This window comes from Mchenga conophoros, linkage group LG3 (genome assembly GCF_057382185.1).
Source record: "Mchenga conophoros isolate Kocher_MC1m ecotype Shallow Benthic linkage group LG3, M_conophoros_male_GT1.1, whole genome shotgun sequence".
NCBI classification, from domain to species: Eukaryota; Metazoa; Chordata; class Actinopteri; order Cichliformes; family Cichlidae; genus Mchenga; species Mchenga conophoros.
Window position 1 is genome coordinate 48,955,852 of NC_140528.1, and position 21,068 is coordinate 48,976,919.

The window sequence follows — 21,068 nt, forward strand, 5'->3', positions numbered from 1 at the left end:
GCGAGGGGGCGGGGCAGCTGCCGCCTGTGTGTGCGCTGTTGGAGAAACGGAGCCAGCCATACTAAGGAGAGCTTAAGTTTGAGCAGGTACCAAAGCAAATCATTCGTACCGTACAAATAATGTAAATATGACGGTGTATCACGAAAGATTGATATCAAACTGATCACTTGACCAATATTACGTTACTTGCTCTTCAAGTGAATCAACAAATGGCGAAATGAAAAGCCGAACAAATGCTATTTTTTTAGAGAGTCTTAGCTTACATGTGTTTATTTCATATTTTCAGTTCTTACCCTCCCCGACTAAATCGGTTTCAGTTATGTACTGAAATATAAGAATGGACATTAGAGGGTTCTTTCAAAGAAAAAACTCAGGTAAATGTTATTTTATATATTATGCTTTGTATGTTGTTCAGTATATTTCTATGCAAAACAAGAGGGATTTCAGTACATAGCAGGATATTCACATTTGTAACCAGATATTTACATACACTTTAGGGAGAAAACATAAAACATTTTTACTGTACAACATCAATTTAGAGTAAACTTTTGTTTTAGATAAATATTGAAATATCTTTTGAATTAGTTAAATGTCAGAATAAAGAGAGACAGAGCTGTCTATTTTTTATCACTTTGATCAAATTTAGGAGTACATATACACTAAGTTTGTTAATTAATAAGAAAACTCCAGACGATTCCATTCTGAGCTGAAGAAGCTTCTGATAGGTTAGTAGAGTCCATGTGAGTAAATTGGTGGCACAGCTGTGGATGCATATAAGGCAAAACACAGAGCCTGTTTCTTTGACATGGGAAAATCAAGAGATGTCAACCAAAACACCAGAAAAAGAACTGTGGAGCTCCATAAGTGTGGCTCAAGTTTGAATACAATTTGGTGCCATTTGCAATTAAGAAATACAGATAGTTTCTCTCTTTACTCTTAAAGTTAACAAACATGTTTTTTATATTTATCAATCTAAAAAAATAAACATTTAGTCTGATTTGATCTTACAATTAAAAAAGTGTTTGTGTTTTGATCTGAAGAGTATGTAAATATCTGGTTTCAACTGTATATTTGATGATTGTCAGCACAAAGAGGGAGAGAGAGGGAGAGAGAGGAACAGAGAGGGAGATGGAGAATGAGGACAGAACAGAGATGAACAAGAGCAGGTGAGACACACATGTTAGTCAAATGGTTGTTTACCAAAAGTATCAGCGTATCATAGGTCCTCATGTATCTCATACCTAGTGTTTCTTTTTAGGTTTGTTATTTTTCAAATTCTATATTTATTAAGTTATGCAGGCTTGTTTGCACAACAAGGCTAAATAATTATATAAACTTTTCTCAATCTAAATAGTGGACTTTGGTAGAATTAAAAAAATAAGTGTAGTGCAGGTCTATGATGATTTTTAGTGCTACTATCATCTAGTTCTGATTGTGGCTCTGTCTTTGTTAAATCCTAAGTAGTCCTGATTTTGAACTGTTGTAGCCCTGTTTTAATTCCGGATCAGTTTTGGGTCTGGTTGAATTGGGGTTTAGTCCTCGTGTCTTGATACAGCCCCGACTTTATTCTGCCTTGCTGCTTAATTAAAAAACTAGTTTAAGGTGTCCTGCACATGTGATATATATTTTTCCCTATATGAAGTCATTCTTTTTTGAACAAAACTCAAAACAGAGCCTATTAATCTTTCAGTCATTTCTAACCCCCCCCCCCCCCCCCCCCCAAAAAAAAAAAATCCCCCTTTAGGGCTAAGCCCCGGGTGTTTCAAATGTCTGGCTCCGCCTCTGCCCTGTCCCACCTGCAAATTAGGGGCATAATACTATAAATAAGACTTTGCCAGTGTGGTTCTTTATCACAACTGATCAAGATGGCAAAAGATTATCTGCTGCGAGGGCCATCCAATTGATTTTGGAACAGAGAGGAGCTTCGGATGATGATGTTGACAAAGAGGTTTCAGAATATTTCACATTTCTGAAAATTCAGAGTCTGACAGTGACTTTGAAGAAGAGGATGAGGTTGAGCACCATTTAGTAACAAAACGAAGACGAGTACCCCATCTGCAGCCAGCTCCAGGACCAGAACAAGCCCACCAGACAGCAGGTGAAGAAATATGGATGTCAATAACTGGTGAAATTGAATGGTCTTCTTGCCCAAGAAATGAGCCACCCTGCAGAGCTGTTACTGTGATAAGCCAGGGCCAACACGGCTGACAGTTACTCATGTGCAGGACATCAAGTCTTCATTGGAGCTTTTCATCCCAGATTCCATCCAGAAAATTATTCTGGATTGCAGTAATCTAGAAGGAAGGTTTATTTTTGGAGAGAGGTGGAAGGAGATGGACCAAATCCATCTAAGAACCCCAAAGGCCTACTTTGGGGTTCTTATCCTTGCAGGAGTTTTCAGGTCCAAAGGGGAATCCACAGAATCCCTGTGGGATGCAGAAACTGGCAAGAACCTTTCCGTGCATCAATGTCTCTAAAAAACTTCCACAAAATTTCCAGGATTATCCGTTTTGATAACCGAGACGACACACTAGCTCGACGGCAGAGAGACAAGCTAGTTGCCATCAGGACAGTGTGGGATAAGTGTGTGCACCACCTCCCCCTGTTTTACAACCCTGGGCCTAATGTCCCCATTGATGAGCAGCTGATGCCATTTAGTTGTGAAACATATTGCTTCACGTGTAAATGTGTTGTGTCTTTCCACTCACTCCACTTGATTATAACTGATTTTTTTTTTTTATAACATTTTATGAAAAAAACCCCCAAAAAACGAGAAGCACATTGATTCATAAATGTGATCTAACAAAGGTAAAGGGAAAAAAATAACCATGTTTGCTGTTCATATGGCTTGTAATTGGGATGAAGTAAACATCTGTTGAGTAATTTAACATAAAATTGTTTGATAGTGTTAATTTGGAAAGCCAAAACTCTAGCAGGTCCACCAGACCCATGAACACTGGCTGAGTAACAAAAATATGAACACCACACAAGGGTTAATCACAGTTTCCTCCAAAAATGTGAGATGCTGTCAAAGATTTCACTGCTGCTGTCTTTGGCTGAATAAAAGATGATATACACACAAAAACCACATTACACTTTCATTTTTACCAATATAATGATCTGTAAATCATTTGCTTTATTTTTCAGATTTTAGTGTGAATCTAAAAAAAAACCATTATCAGTTCTTCTACTTTAGTGCTGTGATAATATGACAAATACAGAGAAAAGAAGACAAACAGAGGTTTAGGAACGAAGAGGAAACAATCTGAGTGCTTTAGACCCAGACTACATGAACCATATCCACAGCCAATGACATTGTAATTATGTACTCGACTCATACAGACTCAGGACTATACCATTTCCAACCCCCCTTTGAAGAGCTCCACTTCTCACTCAGCTTCCTCCCTCCTCTGTTCATCTTTTACCTGCTGCTGGACTTCAGTCACTTTATCTTCAAACTTGGAAGAGAGAGAAGGGAATATAAGGAAGGAGGCTAATCTGCAATGAACGCCTACATAAGTTAAAGCAGAGTACATTTATTTGCAGAGCAGTCTCCCCCTGCTGGTCATAGAGGTTGAACAAACTTTGCTCCATTGTCTTCACTTTTCACACCCAGACCATAATTTGTTGATGATGCATATGATTACAAGATTTATAACATTTATCTTGATTGTAAGATTTAAAGATGAAAAGTGCAGTGTAATTCTGGACAAAACACACACACACAATGTGTCAAATGCAATTTGCCAAACTTAGCTGCATCTCCTGCTACACGCAGCTACTTTTAGTAGTAGTATAGGTTAGTAATAAACTGAACTGAACACATGTAAATGAGGTGGGACTTACTATGTGCATAAATGGGGGGCAGAATCAACAATGACTTACTGAGGATGAATTAATCACCAAAAGTAACTTCTATTAAAGTCAGATTAGAGTATGTATCTATATGCTGGGTATTAACAAATATGAAACTGATATATTGTAATGCAATTTAACAGAAAGGGATTAAAATCATATTATAGATAGTTTGATGAACTTCCAATGTAAAGTTTAGGCCATTTCAATAAATTTGTCGTCTAATGAAAAATCAGTAATGAAGACCTTGATAAATGCAGTTAAATTAAAGATATGAACCTTTATGTCTTTGGTCTCAAGCTCCTTCATTCAGGACTTCAGGGCCATCTCAGCATCCTGCCTCCTCTGCTTCCCTTTCCCAAGCCTCTGCTGTAGTTTAGCTACTTCCTCATTCAACTGGGAGGGGAGGGAAAAAGGTAAAGGTACATTTATAAGAGTTCTACATACAATAAAGTTGTAATGAGAAAAAAAAATGCATGTCAACTTTTTTTATATTGTGAAAATAAATCTAAGGAGCAAAATATGAACCTCTTTCTTCTCGGCTTCAAGCTTCCTATTTATGGTCTGCAGCTCCTTCTCATCTTGTTCTCTTCTATTTTTCTCAGCACGGAGCTCCAAGAGTTCAGCCTCTTTTTCTTTTAACTCAGGGGAAAGAGAAACATTGAACACATTTAACTGAACAAATCAAATATTAAATATTTAACCTGATTATTTTAGTTTATGTAATTAATGTAAACATAAAAAGACATTGAACAGAAACAGCAATTTCCAGAGAAAAACTGCATTCCGCCCAGGCTTTGTCTAAGGCTTTGTGAGTGAGGTCTTACTGAGCTATGGGGTGGAATGGGGGAATCTGTTAGATTAGCTCAATCAGTCTCCATCTGCTAGAGCTCTGATATTTTGTTCTATTGCCATAGGTGTGAATTCAGGTGCTTCCTCTCAGTTTTTCCTGGACATTTCCCCTCTGTTTCCAAATTTTTGCCCCTAAGCTTTGTGCTCCCTTGCCCTAACTAGGAGAGCTGTGGTGTCTGGCTCCGTTAAGCACCAAGCTATTTTAATACTTTCTGTTTCTGATGTCCCTCTCAAAATCAGAAGTCACACCAGAAAGACGCTGGTCTCTGCCTCTGTCCTGACAAGCAATTGGATCAACCATTCACCCTATTAACCTTATTTTCCCTTCTGCAAGTAACTGTGTAAATAAAGTCCCGAAAGTCTTTACCGCAAGTTCATTCCTGTGTTCAGAGAAACATTCAGTAGAAATTTGTTTGAAATTTTTCTATATCTTCATCTCCTTCTCAATCTATTAAATTACCCTTTCTCAGCTTTGTGTTTCTGATTTATGTCTGACTGAACATCTTTGTTATTCAGATTAGACATTACTTCTGAACCAAGCATCTCACTGTTTCCTTGGAAGCAGATAAGAACAATGTTTGTTTACTTACTGGTTTGGTCTCATTTTCTGGTTCAATTCAATTCAATTTTATTTATATAGCGCCAAATCACAACAAAAGTCGCCTCAAGGCGCTTCATAGATACAGAGAAAAACCCAACAATCATATGACCCCCTATGAGCAAGCACTTTGGCGACAGTGGGAAGGAAAAACTCCCTTTTAACAGGAAGAAACCTCCGGCAGAACCAGGCTCAGGGAGGGGCGGCCATCTGCTGCGACCGGTTGGGGTGAGAGAAGGAAGACAGGATAAAGACATGCTGTGGAAGAGAGACAGAGGTTAATAACAGATATGATTCAATGCAGAGAGGTCTATTAATACATAGTGAGTGAGAAAGGTGACTGGAAAGGAAAAACTCAATGCATCATGGGAATCCCCCGGCAGCCTACATCTATTGCAGCATAACAAAGGGAGGATTCAGGGTCACCTGGTCCAGCCCTAACTATATGCTTTAGCAAAAAGGAAAGTTTTAAGCCTAATCTTGAAAGTAGAGATAGTGTCTGTCTCCCGAATCCAAACTGGAAGCTGGTTCCACAGAAGAGGGGCCTGAAAACTGAAGGCTCTCCCTCCCATTCTACTTTTAAATACTCTAGGAACAACAAGTAGGCCTGCAGAGCGAGAGCGGAGCGCTCTAATAGGGTGATATGGTACTACAAGGTCATTAAGATAAGATGGGGCCTGATTATTTAAGACCTTGTATGTGAGGAGCAGGATTTTGAATTCAATTCTGGATTTAACAGGAAGCCAATGAAGGGAAGCCAAAACAGGAGAAATATGCTCTCTCTTTCTAGTCCCTGTCAGGACTCTTGCTGCAGCATTTTGGATTAGCTGAAGGCTTTTCAGTGAGTTTTTTGGACATCCTGATAATAATGAATTACAGTAGTCCAGCCTGGAAGTAATAAATGCATGAACTAGTTTTTCAGCGTCACTCTGAGACAGGATATTTCTAATTTTAGAGATGTTGCGCAAATGGAAGAAAGCAGTCTTACATATTTGTTTAATATGTGCGTTGAAGGACATGTCCTGGTCAAAAATGACTCCAAGGTTCCTCACCGCGTTACTGGAGGCCAAGGTAATGCCATCCAGAGTAAGAATCTGATTAGATACCATATTTCTAAGATTTTCAGGGCCGAGTACAATAACCTCAGTTTTATCTGAATTAAGAAGCAGAAAGTTAGCGGCCATCCAGGTCTTTATGTCTTTAAGACATTCCTGCAGTTTAACTAATTGGTGTGTGTTATCTGGCTTCATGGACAGATAGAGCTGGGTGTCATCTGCATAGCAGTGAAAATGTATGCTATGTCTTCTAATGATGCTGCCTAAGGGAAGCATGTATAATGTAAACAGAATTGGTCCTAGCACTGAACCCTGTGGAACTCCATAATTAACCTCAGTGTGTGAAGAGGACTCTCCATTTACATGCACGAATTGGAGTCTATTAGATAGATATGATACAAACCACTGCAGCGCAGTACCTGTAATACCTACAGCATGTTCTAATCGCTCTAATAGGATATTATGATCAACAGTATCGAACGCTGCACTGAGGTCTAGCAGGACAAGCACAGAGATGAGTCCACTGTCAGAGGCCATAAGAAGATCATTTGTAACCTTCACTAAAGCTGTTTCTGTGCTGTGCTGAGCTCTGAAACCTGACTGAAACTCTTCAAATAAACCATTCCTCTGCAGATGATCTGTTAGCTGTTTGACAACTACTCTTTCAAGGATTTTTGATATGAAAGGAAGGTTGGAGATTGGCCTATAATTAGCTAAGACTGCTGGGTCTAGAGATGGCTTTTTGAGTAAAGGTTTAACTACAGCCAGCTTGAAGGCCTGTGGTACATAGCCGATTATTAGAGATAGGTTGATCATATTTAAGATCGAAGAATTAATTAATGGCAGGACTTCTTTGAGCAGTTTTGTAGGAATGGGGTCTAAAAGACACGTTGATGGTTTGGAGGAAGTAATTATTGAAGTTAACTCAGAAAGATCAATTGGAGAAAAAGAGTCTAACTTAATATCAATGGTACTAAGAGTAGCTGTAGATAATATTACATCTGTGGGATGATTATTGGTAATTTTTTCTCTAATGATAAAAATTTTATTTGTGAAGAAGTTCATGAAGTCATTACTAGTTAACGTTAAAGGGATGGTTGGCTCAAAAGAGCTCTGACTTTTTGTCAGCCTGGCTACAGTGCTGAAGAGAAACCTAGGGTTGTTCTTATTTTCTTCAATCAGTGATGAATAGTAAGATGTTCTGGCTTTGCGGAGGGCTTTCTTATAAAGCAGCAAACTATTTCTCCAGGCTAAATGATGATCCTCTAGATTTGTGACACGCCATTTCCTCTCCAGATTACGAGTCATCTGCTTTAGGGTACGTGTTTCAGAATTATACCACGGAGTCAGGTACTTCTGATTTGAGGCCTTAGTTTTCACAGGAGCTACAGTATCCAGAGTCGTACGTAGTGAGGAGGTGAAATTATTAACAAGATAATCGACCTCTGTTGGGGTAGCGTTCAGATAGCTGCTTTGCTCTGTGTTGGTACAGGGCATTGGAGATGATAACAGTGGGTGGATTATATTCTTAAACTTAGTTACAGTGCTTTCAGAAAGACATCTACTTTGATAAAGTCTACTCTTCACCGCTGTGTAATCAATTATTGTAAATGTAAATGTTATCAGGAAATGATCAGACAGGAGAGGGTTTTCAGGAAACACTGTTAAATGTTCAGTTTCTATGCCATATGTTAAAACAAGATCTAGAGTGTGATTAAAGTGGTGGGTGGGTTCTTTTACATTTTGAGAGAAACCAATTGAGTCTAATAACAGATTAAATGCCATGTTGAGGCTGTCATTTTTAGCATCTACATGGATGTTAAAATCACCCACAATAATTATTTTATCTGAGCTCAGAACTGGTTCACCTGAACTCAAATATTTGCTGACTTCCTCTCAGCTGAAAGTTAAAAATGTTGAAATACTTTTCTATTTAGCTTCCTTCTTTTTCAAAAACATAATATTCATATTGGTAATTGTACATTAGTATTTTGTTTTTTCTGCAAAAAGCCTTCATTTATCCAGGCAGTCTTGGAATTTGTAGCAACTCGAAAATACAATAAATATTAAGAAAATACATTCAATCTTTATTAATTTTGCTTAAGAAACCTGTGTCACATTAGAACTTTTTTTACTAACTGGTTTTCTTTTTGTTTCCACTTAGAGTAAGGACAACAAAGTCACAAATGCACAAGGTCAAATGAAGGGAAATTTTTCTGAAAGGAAAAATGTGACATTTAAAAATGGCCTTCATATTTACATGGAGAGAACAATTACATTAAAATGAATAATCTATACCTCATTATTCTCTTTCAGTTCATTTTGAATAGTTTAGGTGTCAAAATAAAGAAAGCGATATGTGAACAATAATTTGCTTCATTTTAGCATAATTATAACTTAACAGATGCATAAATAGACGAAATATGTTTGCAGTCTAAAATACCAAATAACCACACAGTCAATATTCACCTCAATGGTCAAAAGCTGAATGTGGTCCTTAAGGTGAGTATGACTCTGTAACTTCTCCTTTATACACTGCTAACAGCTCTGTGCTCTGTGTCAAGGAAGTCGTTTTGGTTTGGTTTTTTTAAATGCTGGTTTCCTTTTAGTGTACATCAGAATGAAAGTACACTAGATGGCAGTGTTTTATATTCACCTGCTGCACATTAAAAGCTACACTATGTTAGACCTTGCTGTGAAAAAATGTTTCTATGAGCGCACCTTTACTTTTGTTTAGATTTGTACACAGAAATGTACAGAAATCAACAATTTAAACAAACAAAATTTAGATCAAAACACCTCATAAAATTATCATAGCACATATTCACCAATGGAAGCACACAGACACATTATAATTGTGATGGAAACAATCCAGAAGAACAGCAAATTAAAATGCATGTAAGAGACTTGATTGAAAGGTCTTCAAGTTCACGAAACTGTGCTTATTTATCATGTGGCTGAATGAAAGCTGAAACTCTAGCCCAGCTGACATCTACTCATCACCTGGTAGTGTTAACAGGTTCAGCCTGTTCTGTAGGCCAAAGTTTTTTAAACATGCTAAAAAGATCTAGGTAAAAGTTGACATAAGAAATGCACTCACCATGTATGTTAGGATTGAAGCACAACAAAAGTAAATACATTTTTAAAAAATGCTTATTTTGGAAGCATTGATTTATACTAGTGACTAAGAGATCTGAGAACCCTACTGCTAAGGAAAACACAGGTAACAGCTGATGCCACATACATACAAGACATACACAAACCTGCTGAATTACAGATATAAAATAATTAATCTGACAGAACGGTTACCCACATCTTCACTTTTTCTTTTTTGACAGATGCTTTATAAAGGTGGTGTGTATAGTTAATATCATTAGGTTAATGTTGTTTTGTCTTGATTCATGCTCAGTCATCCAGTTAGTTAGTTAGTAAATCCCCAAAAGTTGATTCTGTTCATCTGGATGCAGCATTTTCATTGGGAGAAATGTTTCGTCACTCATCCAAGTGACTTCTTCAGTCTCAGCTGACTGCAGGTTTCCACAACCTGATAAACATTTGCATTGCAGTACGTTTGCATAATGACTGAAACTAGCACCACTGAAGGAACAATGGGCTGGGAGGTCAGTTCCTTGATTATTAATATGCAAATTCTCATGACCATTGATCAAAGCTGAGTAAATAAGAAAGAGGACAGGAGAGGAAGAGGAGAGGTTAGATTTAAAGGTAAGAACTGCTCATTTAAAGCTCATGTGTAAGTCCTCGTGTTTTTAAACCACATAATGTGTCTGTTCATATGACAGTGTGAATGAGTACCATGGACATTTCTTTACCAAATTCAAACTAAGACTCAGGATTCCTAAAACAATGTTGCACCATTGTTTTACCAATTAGTGCGTAAAGCTAAACATACTAATAACTGTCAGTGTTGCTGCATGCTGTCACACTGATCAAAGGACACCTTCACAAGACAGGTAAGCAATGAATTAAACATAGACCGAGCAAACATTTGTGGATAATTTTTTCTTAGGGTTGCAAAGGGCACTCATGAGAGACACAAAGCAGAGTTCAGTCAACAGAGCAACCTTTATTCATTTCTTTGTCTAGTGAACCAAATACCTGCAGACCTCTTCTCTAGGCCAGGTGTCTTTCAATATTAGGACCAGTGACATGTATCATTCACCAGTGACATGGATCTGACAAACTGCGGTATGCCCTCTTTATATCCAACAACCCCAACACACTAATCTGTTCATTAATCATGAAATATTATTCAGTCAGACAGAAATCTGGTGGTTTTTGATGCTGAGCTGTAGGGATGGGTATCGTTTAGGTTTTATCCGATACCGGTGCCAAATCGGTACTTTTGAAACGGTGCCGGTGCTCAAACGGCGCTCAAACTGGTGCTTAAAGAATGGAGAACACAAAATTGGTCCAAAAACCTCTCATATTCAGCTGGTTTTATGTAAAAAGATAACAATGTTAGCCTTTTCTGCAGCTATGGGGCATATATGGTATCACTCTTAGCTGGAAGCAGTGCTTAACCAATGGAAAAAATACAAACTTTATCCAAAAACCTCTCATGTTTAGCTGTTTCCCTCTTTTTCTTTGGTCATTTTAGCCTTTTTGGCCAGGGTGAAGGGAGCATCTGCTATCAAACAAGAAGACAGCTGCATGTAGCTATGATGATGTTTGCTAGTTCACCTTACATGCATTAATGTAATAACGTGGTTAGCCTACTCAATGTAAATTACACGCGAACAACAGAGAAGAACGGCTGCTGCTGCCATCAAATACGGCGCATTTCTCGGCTTTAAAAAAAACCCGCTATGCGTCGCCAGGTGTTTCATCGGATTCGAGGTGTTACCTCCTTTGCACAGTATCACAGTATCACCTTAAAGCACTTGTTGCAGGCTGCTGAGTTTGCATATTTTGCTGTGAAGTACAGCCAGACTTTTGACCACTTCGCCTTGGGCATTTTTAATCTGTAGCTCTGCTCTAACTGAACGTACGTACCTGGCCCCGCCTACTATCCTGGGAAACGTAAAATGATTGGCTAGAATCTAAAGTGTATCACAGCTCAGGAAAAAAAAAGCACCGAAATAAAGCACCGAAATGTGCGCTGCTTTTCGGTCTGGTTACTACCGTTTATGTCAGAACATGGCACCGGACACCGGTACCCATCCCTACTGAGCTGTCAGGTTTCTTACTGATTAATCTCTTGCTTTATTGCCAGTGGTGGTCCTAGCCTGTTTGGCGCCCTGGGTGAACACTCCTTCTGCCGCCGCCACCCCCCCCCCAACACACACACACATATGAAGAGAGAGAGAGTATGCATAGTATACAAACGGCTACCAAACAGCCATCATAATTCGTCATACAACGAGAACAGGACAAATCAACAATTGACAATGACTAATTAATATTAAATTCTGTAACATAATGTATTTGTAACACACGATACTTTACCACTACTGAATGTAGAGAAAGTTAGGATCTTAGGCTTATGGTCTCTAGGAATCGACTAAGGAGCGAATGACACACAGCTAAAAGAACAGTCAACATTTATTCAAAACAAAACCAAAAACAGTCATTCAACAGTTCACAACAGTTCCAATTGTCCATATTTGTCAGTCTGTGTATTCAGTTTTAGAGTTCAGAGTTCTTTTCAGTTCAGGTGTGTGAGTGTGTGTGTATAATGTTAATGTTAATAGTACTACCCGGGTAGTGTATTGTTCTGAGATCTCATAAGCTTATCTGTCAAGAAGTCACTTCTAAATAGGCTGGAAATCTTTCCTGCATGGCAGCTGGGGATCCGAAATCCTGGCTCGCAACTTTAGACTCCAACAAAAAAACCAACCTGCACAGGGCAGTGAACATATTTTACATGAATATCATATAACAACTTAATCAATACTAGTGATCAAATGTCTCTCACTCTTTGTATATAACAACTTAATGCAATCAATAATAAAATTAATCAAAGAACCTTAAAACAATTTCCACATCTCATATTTTGTGAACAGCAGTCACATCAATCCAATGAATTGAGAGAATGTACATTACTGATGCACGAGGAAAGTGCAAAACGTGGTCGCAGTACTATTTAGCCAAAGACTGCTCATATTTATCATCTCATTACAATAAATAAAACTTACCTACTAGCTTCCAAAGAAATATTTCCGATTGGTTTAAAACATTCACAAGTGAAGAAATAAAAAGATAATACAGCACTTAAAAGGAACACATGAAATTTACATTATACTAAGCTAATGATTAGCTAACGATTAGCTTGCTATGCTAGCGCAGTTAGTCAACTCACCGGAAATGAACAAAAAACACAAAAACAGGTACATCAGCATCAACAAAAAGTGTCCGCGCTTCCCAACAAGCGGAAGAGTAAAATCCAATTTGTGTCTTCACACATAACCTTTTTCTTGAACAAGGATTAAAGAAAAACTCGGTGAGTAGCTCCGACCAGCATACGTAGCCTTAGCGCTATTCTCCTTCTCTATCCACAGTATTTCTGATTTCGCGCCATTACCCCGATTCATAGCGGAAGCCGGTTTTTTACTTCCGCTTGCGCTGTTGTTGACAGTTGCGGGGTTACACCTTCACTGTTGATAAAGATTTCTCTCACTGCAGTTTGTTTTACCTGGAGTAAATGGCAACACATCGAAGGTGGATACACAGTAAAGATGTTTTAAAAAGCAGCGAGGACAGTTCAGTTGCAGTGCCTCACCCGTCACTTCTCACGGAGTGGGTAGATGACATGAAACTATGGCCCGATGTTAGCTACATCGACATTATTAATTACCTTGTATTTTCCGAAGGCGTTGATGGCGAGGAATTACGTAATTACAAGAGCACCGAGGCGTATAATTACCTGCACAGCAACAAAATTGATAAAGTACTGCTCAACAAACAAGGCGACTTTATTTTTCTTAAAGCAGCTGTAGAGCCGAGCCAGAGTATTAATCAAGCGAAACACTTAGCATGGGCAATGCTAAGAGAAAGTGGAGTAGTGGAGACAGTCGGCTGTTCCTGTATCGCCGGATTAGGGAGATCATGTAGCCATGCGGCTGCTATTCTGTGGAAGGTATATCACTTATCTGGATATCACAATGTTTAAATCACTGAAACAGAAACACTGGACTGGTCAAAGGCTGTGATTAAGGAGTCACGCTACTGCCATCTAGCCAAGTATTACGTGGAGCACTGTTTACATGTGAAAGCCACTCGTTAACTTTGTGTGGGCTGTATGCTGTACAATCACAAGAAGATAAAATATAAAAAAAATAAAAGACTGAACATTAAGGTCAAATTTACAAGACAAGAAAAACTATAGTTATAAGAAGTGACACAGAGTAGTATAATACATGTTTGTTTATATATATGTATATTTGTACACACACACTACTTTGAAAAAAATTAGACTGTGGATGCATATTTCTGCATCAAAAAGTAACTGACTATTAATATGAAATGGATAATATGGGTGACTTTGCCAGTGTTTATATCTGTTTTGGATATGATTCAGGTGTATTGACCCAGGGTCATATCTATAACATGCAGGATACCAACCGTGTACTGCTTTTGTTAGTGTAAACTTCCTCGTTATGTTAAATCTTGAGTATTGACAGTGAGAAAAAACTATTAATGTTTGTTACAGGTGCAGAATGCTGCGATCAGTGGAAAGACAGGGCTTGCGTGTACAGACGAGCAGCGCAGGTGGAATGCAGGGACAGCAAAGAACCTTGAACCTAAACGTCTAAGCCAGATAAACTTCAGACATCACAGGGCAGAGCAGCAGTACGATGTGAACTCCCGGACTGCAGTGACACAATCTCTCCCTAACACACCATATCACCTTACACATCAAGACTTTATTGACAGTGTTAGCAAAGCACCAGTGAAGCCACTTTTCCTCCTCAAGAACACATTAATTGGAAAGTGTTACAATGCCTCGCCATCTGCAGGTCCTCACCGCAACAGTAAAGTTGATGAGCAATTTTTTCAGCCACACCAAGCACACAGTTACAAACTAAGCTGTAATCCATGCAGGGCATTCTACCAGGCATACATTCAAGTTTCTGAAGAGCAAGCAGAACAATTACAAGAAGAAACAAAAGAGCAAAGTGCATCTGATTTGTGGCACAACTGCAGGAAAATCAGACTTACAGCAAGCTCTGCTAAAAAAGTTCCAGTACGTGCCACCACAAAAAATGACAAATTTTTATCTGAGCACATGTACCCTTCCTTTCGTGGGAATTATGAAACAAACTATGGTAAAGAAAATGAAGTTAAAGCTTGTCATCAGCTGAAAGAACAGGGTATGAACATCCTTCACATGGGTAGTGTTATCAGCATCCAGGAGCCATGGCTCTCTGCGAGTCCTGACGGGGTCATTGACTCAGATGTGCTTCTAGAAATAAAATGTCCTGTGCAGACTTATCCTTCACTCACGGAGCAGCTTACCCAGAAATGCAGCGATATCAAACTGGTAGATGGAGAACTGCAGCTGCAGAAAACTGGCAGCAGAGGCTATTACATGCAAGTGCAACTTACAATGTTTTGCACAGGGCTCAAGACTGCCACACTTGTGATCTGGACACCTACTGAGCATGTTTCATTTACAGTGCAATATGATGAAGCATTTGTAAAGGAACAAGTAAAACGCTTGAGAGGGTTTTACTTCTCATATTTCTTACCTCGACTTGTAGAGGAGTATGCAGCAGGACGGTTTCAGTTAAATGAGAGATACTTGAAGATAATGGGCAAGCTTTAATACATGTTACAACTATAAATGGGACAGTCAGACACCAACATGTCTGCAGAGTTTGGTCTCTGTCTTGTGAATGAAAGGAGACATTCAATATGAAATCTGTTAAATATTTCAATACAACTAAAATGTACGTAGTTGTAACATATGGTGGGAAATGAATGACAAACTGACAACATTAAATGTTGTGAATAGTTCTGTATTTCTGTAATCTTCCAACACAAAAAAATGTCAAGAATGCACAACTAATTATTGTAGATTTGAGAAAAACATTTTTTTTTTCATTTAAGAAATTTATCACATTGTGGTTGAATAAAAAAGTAATAATTGTTCAATTGATTGATTGCAATTGTTTTATATATACACATACATACATACATACATACGCACACACACACTGTATCACATAACCTTTCATCTAGAACACAAGATAAAAAAGTGAGACCTGGAATTATTTACTCTCTACATATATGTACATCAAATTTTAAAATAATTACATTACACTACGCAACTTTATGTCCTGAGTAACCATCTTAATATCCCCGAGTCCACAATTGTTCATAACATACACAATTATTGTGTATCACGAATGAGATCCTCTCTTAAGTTCACTAGAGCAGCACATATTCTCAGTATCTTGTCTACTTTAGGAGCCATGCTTATAGGAACAATTTGTGAAAGTATTTTGTAGACTTTCAAGCGTCTGATTGCTCTTTCAACATGGATTCTTACATTTGCAATCCGACGTGTGTATGTTACCTGTTCCTCAGTTAGCTGTCTACGTTTTTTTGTGAAAGCGGGTATTACTAATCTAACTTTTCTCTCAAAGAGTAAGTCTTTAATTGTAAAACCTCTATCTGCCATGACTTCATCACCAGGTTTTAGGTATGTTAATATTCCAGAGTCCATTGTGATAAATTTGTCACTACATCGGCCGCCATATGCCGCAGACACAAACATGATTAGTCCACATGGTGCAACAGCAACCAAATATTTGACTGTGTTGTGTGAATAATAATGGCTGTATGATTCCCCTCTTGAGCCCAGATTTCTGGGTTTCTGTAAAAGGGTCTCACTGCAGTCTATAATGCATGTACTATTTGGAAAGTTCTTCTTGAAGGCTTCAGGCATAGTTGCTTGAATAGTTTCTTTTGGCAGCCATGGAATTAATGGTCGGAGAACTTCCTCCAGCTTGTCTAACCAGTGTGAGATGATCTTGCTGGCCATGCTTTGTGATATATGAAACTGGCGGCTTAGGTCACCTATTACACGGTTACTCTTTAATTTCATAAGTGTCATGAGGACTTGATCTCGGACAGGCATGGTAAATTCATTGTTGTCATATCCTTCCAGTGTCGACACAAGTGTGTTAAATGTTTCTAAGGCTATCCCAGTGTACAGCAAAGCGTCTGCATCATTTTGAAGAATGAAATATGCAACTTCATCACACTGAGTCATCTTATCCTGCACATCTTTTCTGCGAGACCTGTTGCAGTATTGATGGTCTTGTTGCGAAGGATCCTCCCACTGTGTGTGGACTGAGTGCAGATGTGGCTCAGGGGGTTGTGTGGAGATGCTGGCCTGGTCTAATTCCACTGAACGTAACACTGTGGAGTCTGAATAAGACAAAAATATGATCAGATGTACAGTCAAACTGTTAGCATAAGAGAAACTGTAAAGTGTCACTTAGCTTATTATATTTGAGTGAAATTTCTCATTCTACATTCTTTCACACAAATGCAAAATCATAAATGTCAACATAAAATGTTCCTAAGTCCCCTAAAAATTTGTCACAATTTTATTCAATTAATGTGATTAGATTTTATTTTACATTCTAAAAAAAGTCACAACTGTTGGTATTTTTGCAAAGGTTGCCTTTAACTTTTTTACTTGAGTTTTCTCGACTTGAAAAAACATGTTCTTTATAAACACAAACCTAAGACTTTTACAGCCCTTGGAGCTAATCTTTTGGCATTATTATTATTATTATAAACTTTCGTTAAAATTTAGACTTTGCTGCTAATAACCAGCTAGTGCTGATACTAACGCCATTCACCATAGGCTATTATTTAGTAAAAGTAAAGAATTGCGTGTTTAAAATGCGAAACGGTGGCAAACCACATTTACACTTTCACTTACCGGGTACAGATTCTGTGTTTTTGTTCGTATTACTGGAAGCTGTCACACTCAAAGTGGTCCGAGTGAGCCTTCTTCTTTTCTTCGGTGGGGGTCGGTCATAGCCCAGATAAAGCTCCGGGTCGGGGTGTAGCTCTGTGGGCTTTTTATCGATAAAATGAAAGGAGCAAACATAAACTCTCTTTGGAGGGTGTTTGAGTCTTAAAGCTGCCAGCCACGCCAGTTTCCGATCCTCCTTCCGCGGCATAGAGTGCAGTGCGTAGGGCAGTGGGCACGGACAGGCCTTTCTAAGTTGTTGATGCTCAAGGCAAAATGTTTCTAATGCGTTTTTCAGTTTTCTTGAATTATTGTGGCAGCCGACGACAGCACACGTTGAACCCGAGCTCATCTTCGAACAGGTAAAGCCACTTATTACCGCACAAAGTAACTGATTTTGTTGTTAGCAACGACTGAACGCTGGGTCTCGCTTTGAGTAACCGGAAGTATAAAACCGGACAACGGAAGTAGTGGTCTGTCATGGCAGCCTACGTACGCTCTTACAGAAACCTGTGGATAGTTCTCAACTCAAGTTCACAAGCACTAAACAATCTCATAGTGCCACCTACTGACATGCTTTGGGAACAGCAGTTCATTTTCATGAGGCAAATTTTAGGTGGGTTACATCTGTCTGTTACTGTTACTATTTTTACCATTTCTTCTTGGAGCAACTGTAATCCACATAATTTCCTTAGGGATTAATAAAGTATTCTGATTCTGGTTGTTTCAGGATGACCTGCCATTATCCAATGACACATCAGCTTACCTGCATCTTTTGCTCATTTCTCCTCCTCTTCTTTTCTTTTTTTTCTAAACCGAGCACCTGATGGCTTCAAACTTTTCTTGTCCATCTTCCATTGGTTTTAATTTTGCACTCTAGTATGAACACTGTTGAAAATCTCCCAATTCTTTTAATCTTTGGGCTGAAGGAAGGACAGTACTCGGTGTATAAATGCTCAATCAACAATCATTTATTTCCATACAATTCAACACTTAAGAGCATAAGAACGTCCGGACGGGAGAGATGCCTGCAGAGGGTCACAGCATGTCTCAAAATGGTGACGGGTTACTCAGCTTCTTATAGCCTCTAGTGGCCCCCACCTAGTCGTAAAAGCCTAAACATTCTTTCTCTCTTACGGCACCTAAGTTATGACCTCGGCTCCTTGTTTCTCTGCTCTACAGAAGGTGGGGGTATGGAATGTGGTCTATCTCCCCTGTCTTAGACACAGAGTCTCCTGCATACAACCTTTCTTTTTATGATTCAGCAGTAAAGCATGTCAAGAAACAGTGTAACACATTCAACCATGTCAAGTAATACAGGTCAATCTAATAGATCTAATGATTTTCACCCTCTTTTAAGTCAGAAGTATAATGCAAACTAAAACTACATACTGATCACACACTCTATGTTAAAGGGTATAATATGATCTACAGCAGTATCATAATTCAACTACTTTGATTATATATATAAGGTAACATATGATAACAGAATAATCTCACAATTCCCTCTTTGATCTCTTTTCTCAAAGAGATCACTTACAACATACACTCTAGTGTTGCAATGTCCACGTCTCCTTGGTCCTGAGGCCTTCTGTCCCCCTTTAACGGGTGGACCATATGTGGGATGACCTCTGTGTTCACGCAGTTCAGATGCAAGCAAAGTTAGATTTACAGTGGGGCAAAAAAGTATTTAGTCAGCCACCGATTGTGCAAGTTCCCCCACTTAAAATGATGACAGAGGTCAGTAATTTGCACCAGAGGTACACTTCAACTGTGAGAGACAGAATGTGAAAAAAAAATCCATGAATTCACATGGTAGGATTTGTTAAGAATCTTTCCTCCCTGTGGCCATCTCCCTGTACAATGCATCCACTGTTTACTGCAACAGCTACACCCTTCTTGCACATGTTCTTTTTCAGCTATTTATTAATAAGTGGCTTTTATATACATGCCTGTATATATTGTGCTATTCTTACTTAGTGTATTTTCTGTCTTTGTTAATGTTTGTTTATAATGGAGCACTGTAATGAAAAATATTTTCCCCTAGGGAACAATAAAGTATTCTGATTCTGATTCTGAAAATATACTGTTGCAGTCAAAGTGGATGAGTTCTGCCCTTTGTTTCAAAAATCAGTTGAACGCATGACTCCCCTGCTAACCCATTCCAGTTTTCTTCTAGGACAAATAGACTGGTTTTAAGTTGAATTTCACTAATATCCTTCCATAGACCATGGCGCTGTTTCATGCACACAAAAGTGTTGTGGTTTTGAACATGGATTTATTTTCAGGTACTTTTGTGACCATAGAACTATTTGTAATTTTTACCATTTTGTAATTGATTTGGATGTTTTTAAACACTTATGCTCATGGAGAAAAAAAATCATTCTGCTGTTGGAGATGGTCAAACACAGTAAGTGATAACAGTACTGCATTTATTTCAAATCAAAAATGGGAGAAACAAATCTGCAATCAAAAATCACTTCACAAACAGCCCTTATTATTCTGTCCATTTTCTGTCCCAGTCAGTGACAGTACAGTGAGGGTTTTCAGCAGCTCCGGGGACGTCCAAAAGCCGGCTGAATTACACGGAAGATGTGCTCATAGTCAGGGACGCACCACGGCTTCCAGTGGAGCTCTTCCTCCAGCTGGGTGAAGGCTGCCTCCCGATGCTCGTACATCTCGGAGTGTGCTGGGTCCATATCGTGGTCAGATTGTACTGTCACATTTTGCAGACATTTTTTTAAATTAATTACTCAGGGACAGAATCATGGAGACAGACTCAATGACATAGACTTTCTTGACTGCAACAAAGTTAAATCTGAAGAAGCTAGCTACTGTATAATAGCAGTGATTCATATTGAACACCATAACGGAAGAGTGAACCAACTAGAAAAGTATGAGTGTTTTTGAAGTATTTTTCCGAACCCTAGAACAGAATCTGTGTTGCAAGTCTCTAAGAAGAATAAAAAACATGTCAAATTGTTGAAAAATGAAAAATGCACTGTTTTATTGCTGAACTAAAGTATATGAATTTCATAATCAAAACCTTAGGCGAAGTAGAACCTACAAACTAAGGAATGAGGAAACTTGGAAACTACAAGGAACAAATAAGAAAAAAAAATCAATACACAGCAAGATGGAGAATGCGGCAAAGGCCAGGCCTGAGACAATATATACACAGAGGATAAGGAGAGAGAAGGCAAGAGGTGAGAACACAGATGGGGATAACTAACAAAATGCCTATGGAGGAACTAAAACTGGACGCCAAATAAAGGAAGAACACACACAGAAGTAAAACAAGAAATTAATGATACTAAGAGAAAGATTACAACAAAGAAACAAACTGGAGACATGGCAGATTTCAAGGAAAGAGCGAAGACAGAAACTGGGGACCAGAGCAGATAAGAATATACCCGATAATACAAAGGAAATAAAAAAAATAAATAAAAGATAGCACTGAAAAAAGATAACAAATATTACACAACTAGAAAGATGACTAGAAGCTAAGATAGGAAACTCAGGTGCGCTAAGCACACAATGTCAAATTATGAGGACTAAAAATTAATCTTGAGCAAATTATATCAAAACAAAAATATGACAACTACACAAAAACTGAAAACACGTGAAGAAAAAAATATGTCATGACAGAAACATCTCAGAACATTTCTCCAAAGATTTACTAAACGTATGACATATTCTGGTAGTTTTTCTTCTTACACTTTTTCCCTTATTCATTTTACCATGCAAACTAGAGATA

At 38.4% G+C, this 21,068-nt stretch overlaps 1 protein-coding gene and 1 long non-coding RNA gene across 2 annotated transcripts; one reads left to right on the forward strand and one right to left on the reverse strand.

Moving 5' to 3' along the window:
- Positions 1-12,887: 12,887 nt before the first annotated feature.
- LOC146579153 (uncharacterized) lies at positions 12,888-15,477 on the forward strand. Its single transcript, XM_085261553.1, has 2 exons — positions 12,888-13,456; positions 14,030-15,477. Exons 1-2 carry the CDS (start codon positions 13,022-13,024, stop codon positions 15,143-15,145), a joined length of 1,551 nt encoding a protein of 516 aa, XP_085117679.1. The 5' UTR covers positions 12,888-13,021; the 3' UTR covers positions 15,146-15,477.
- On the reverse strand, positions 15,129-17,510 carry LOC146579154 (uncharacterized). The gene is made up of 2 exons (XR_014890414.1): positions 17,279-17,510; positions 15,129-16,755 (listed from the first exon to the last, which is right to left on the reverse strand). It is a non-coding gene; the product is annotated as an uncharacterized LOC146579154 (long non-coding RNA).
- Between the last annotated feature and the right edge of the window lie 3,558 nt (positions 17,511-21,068).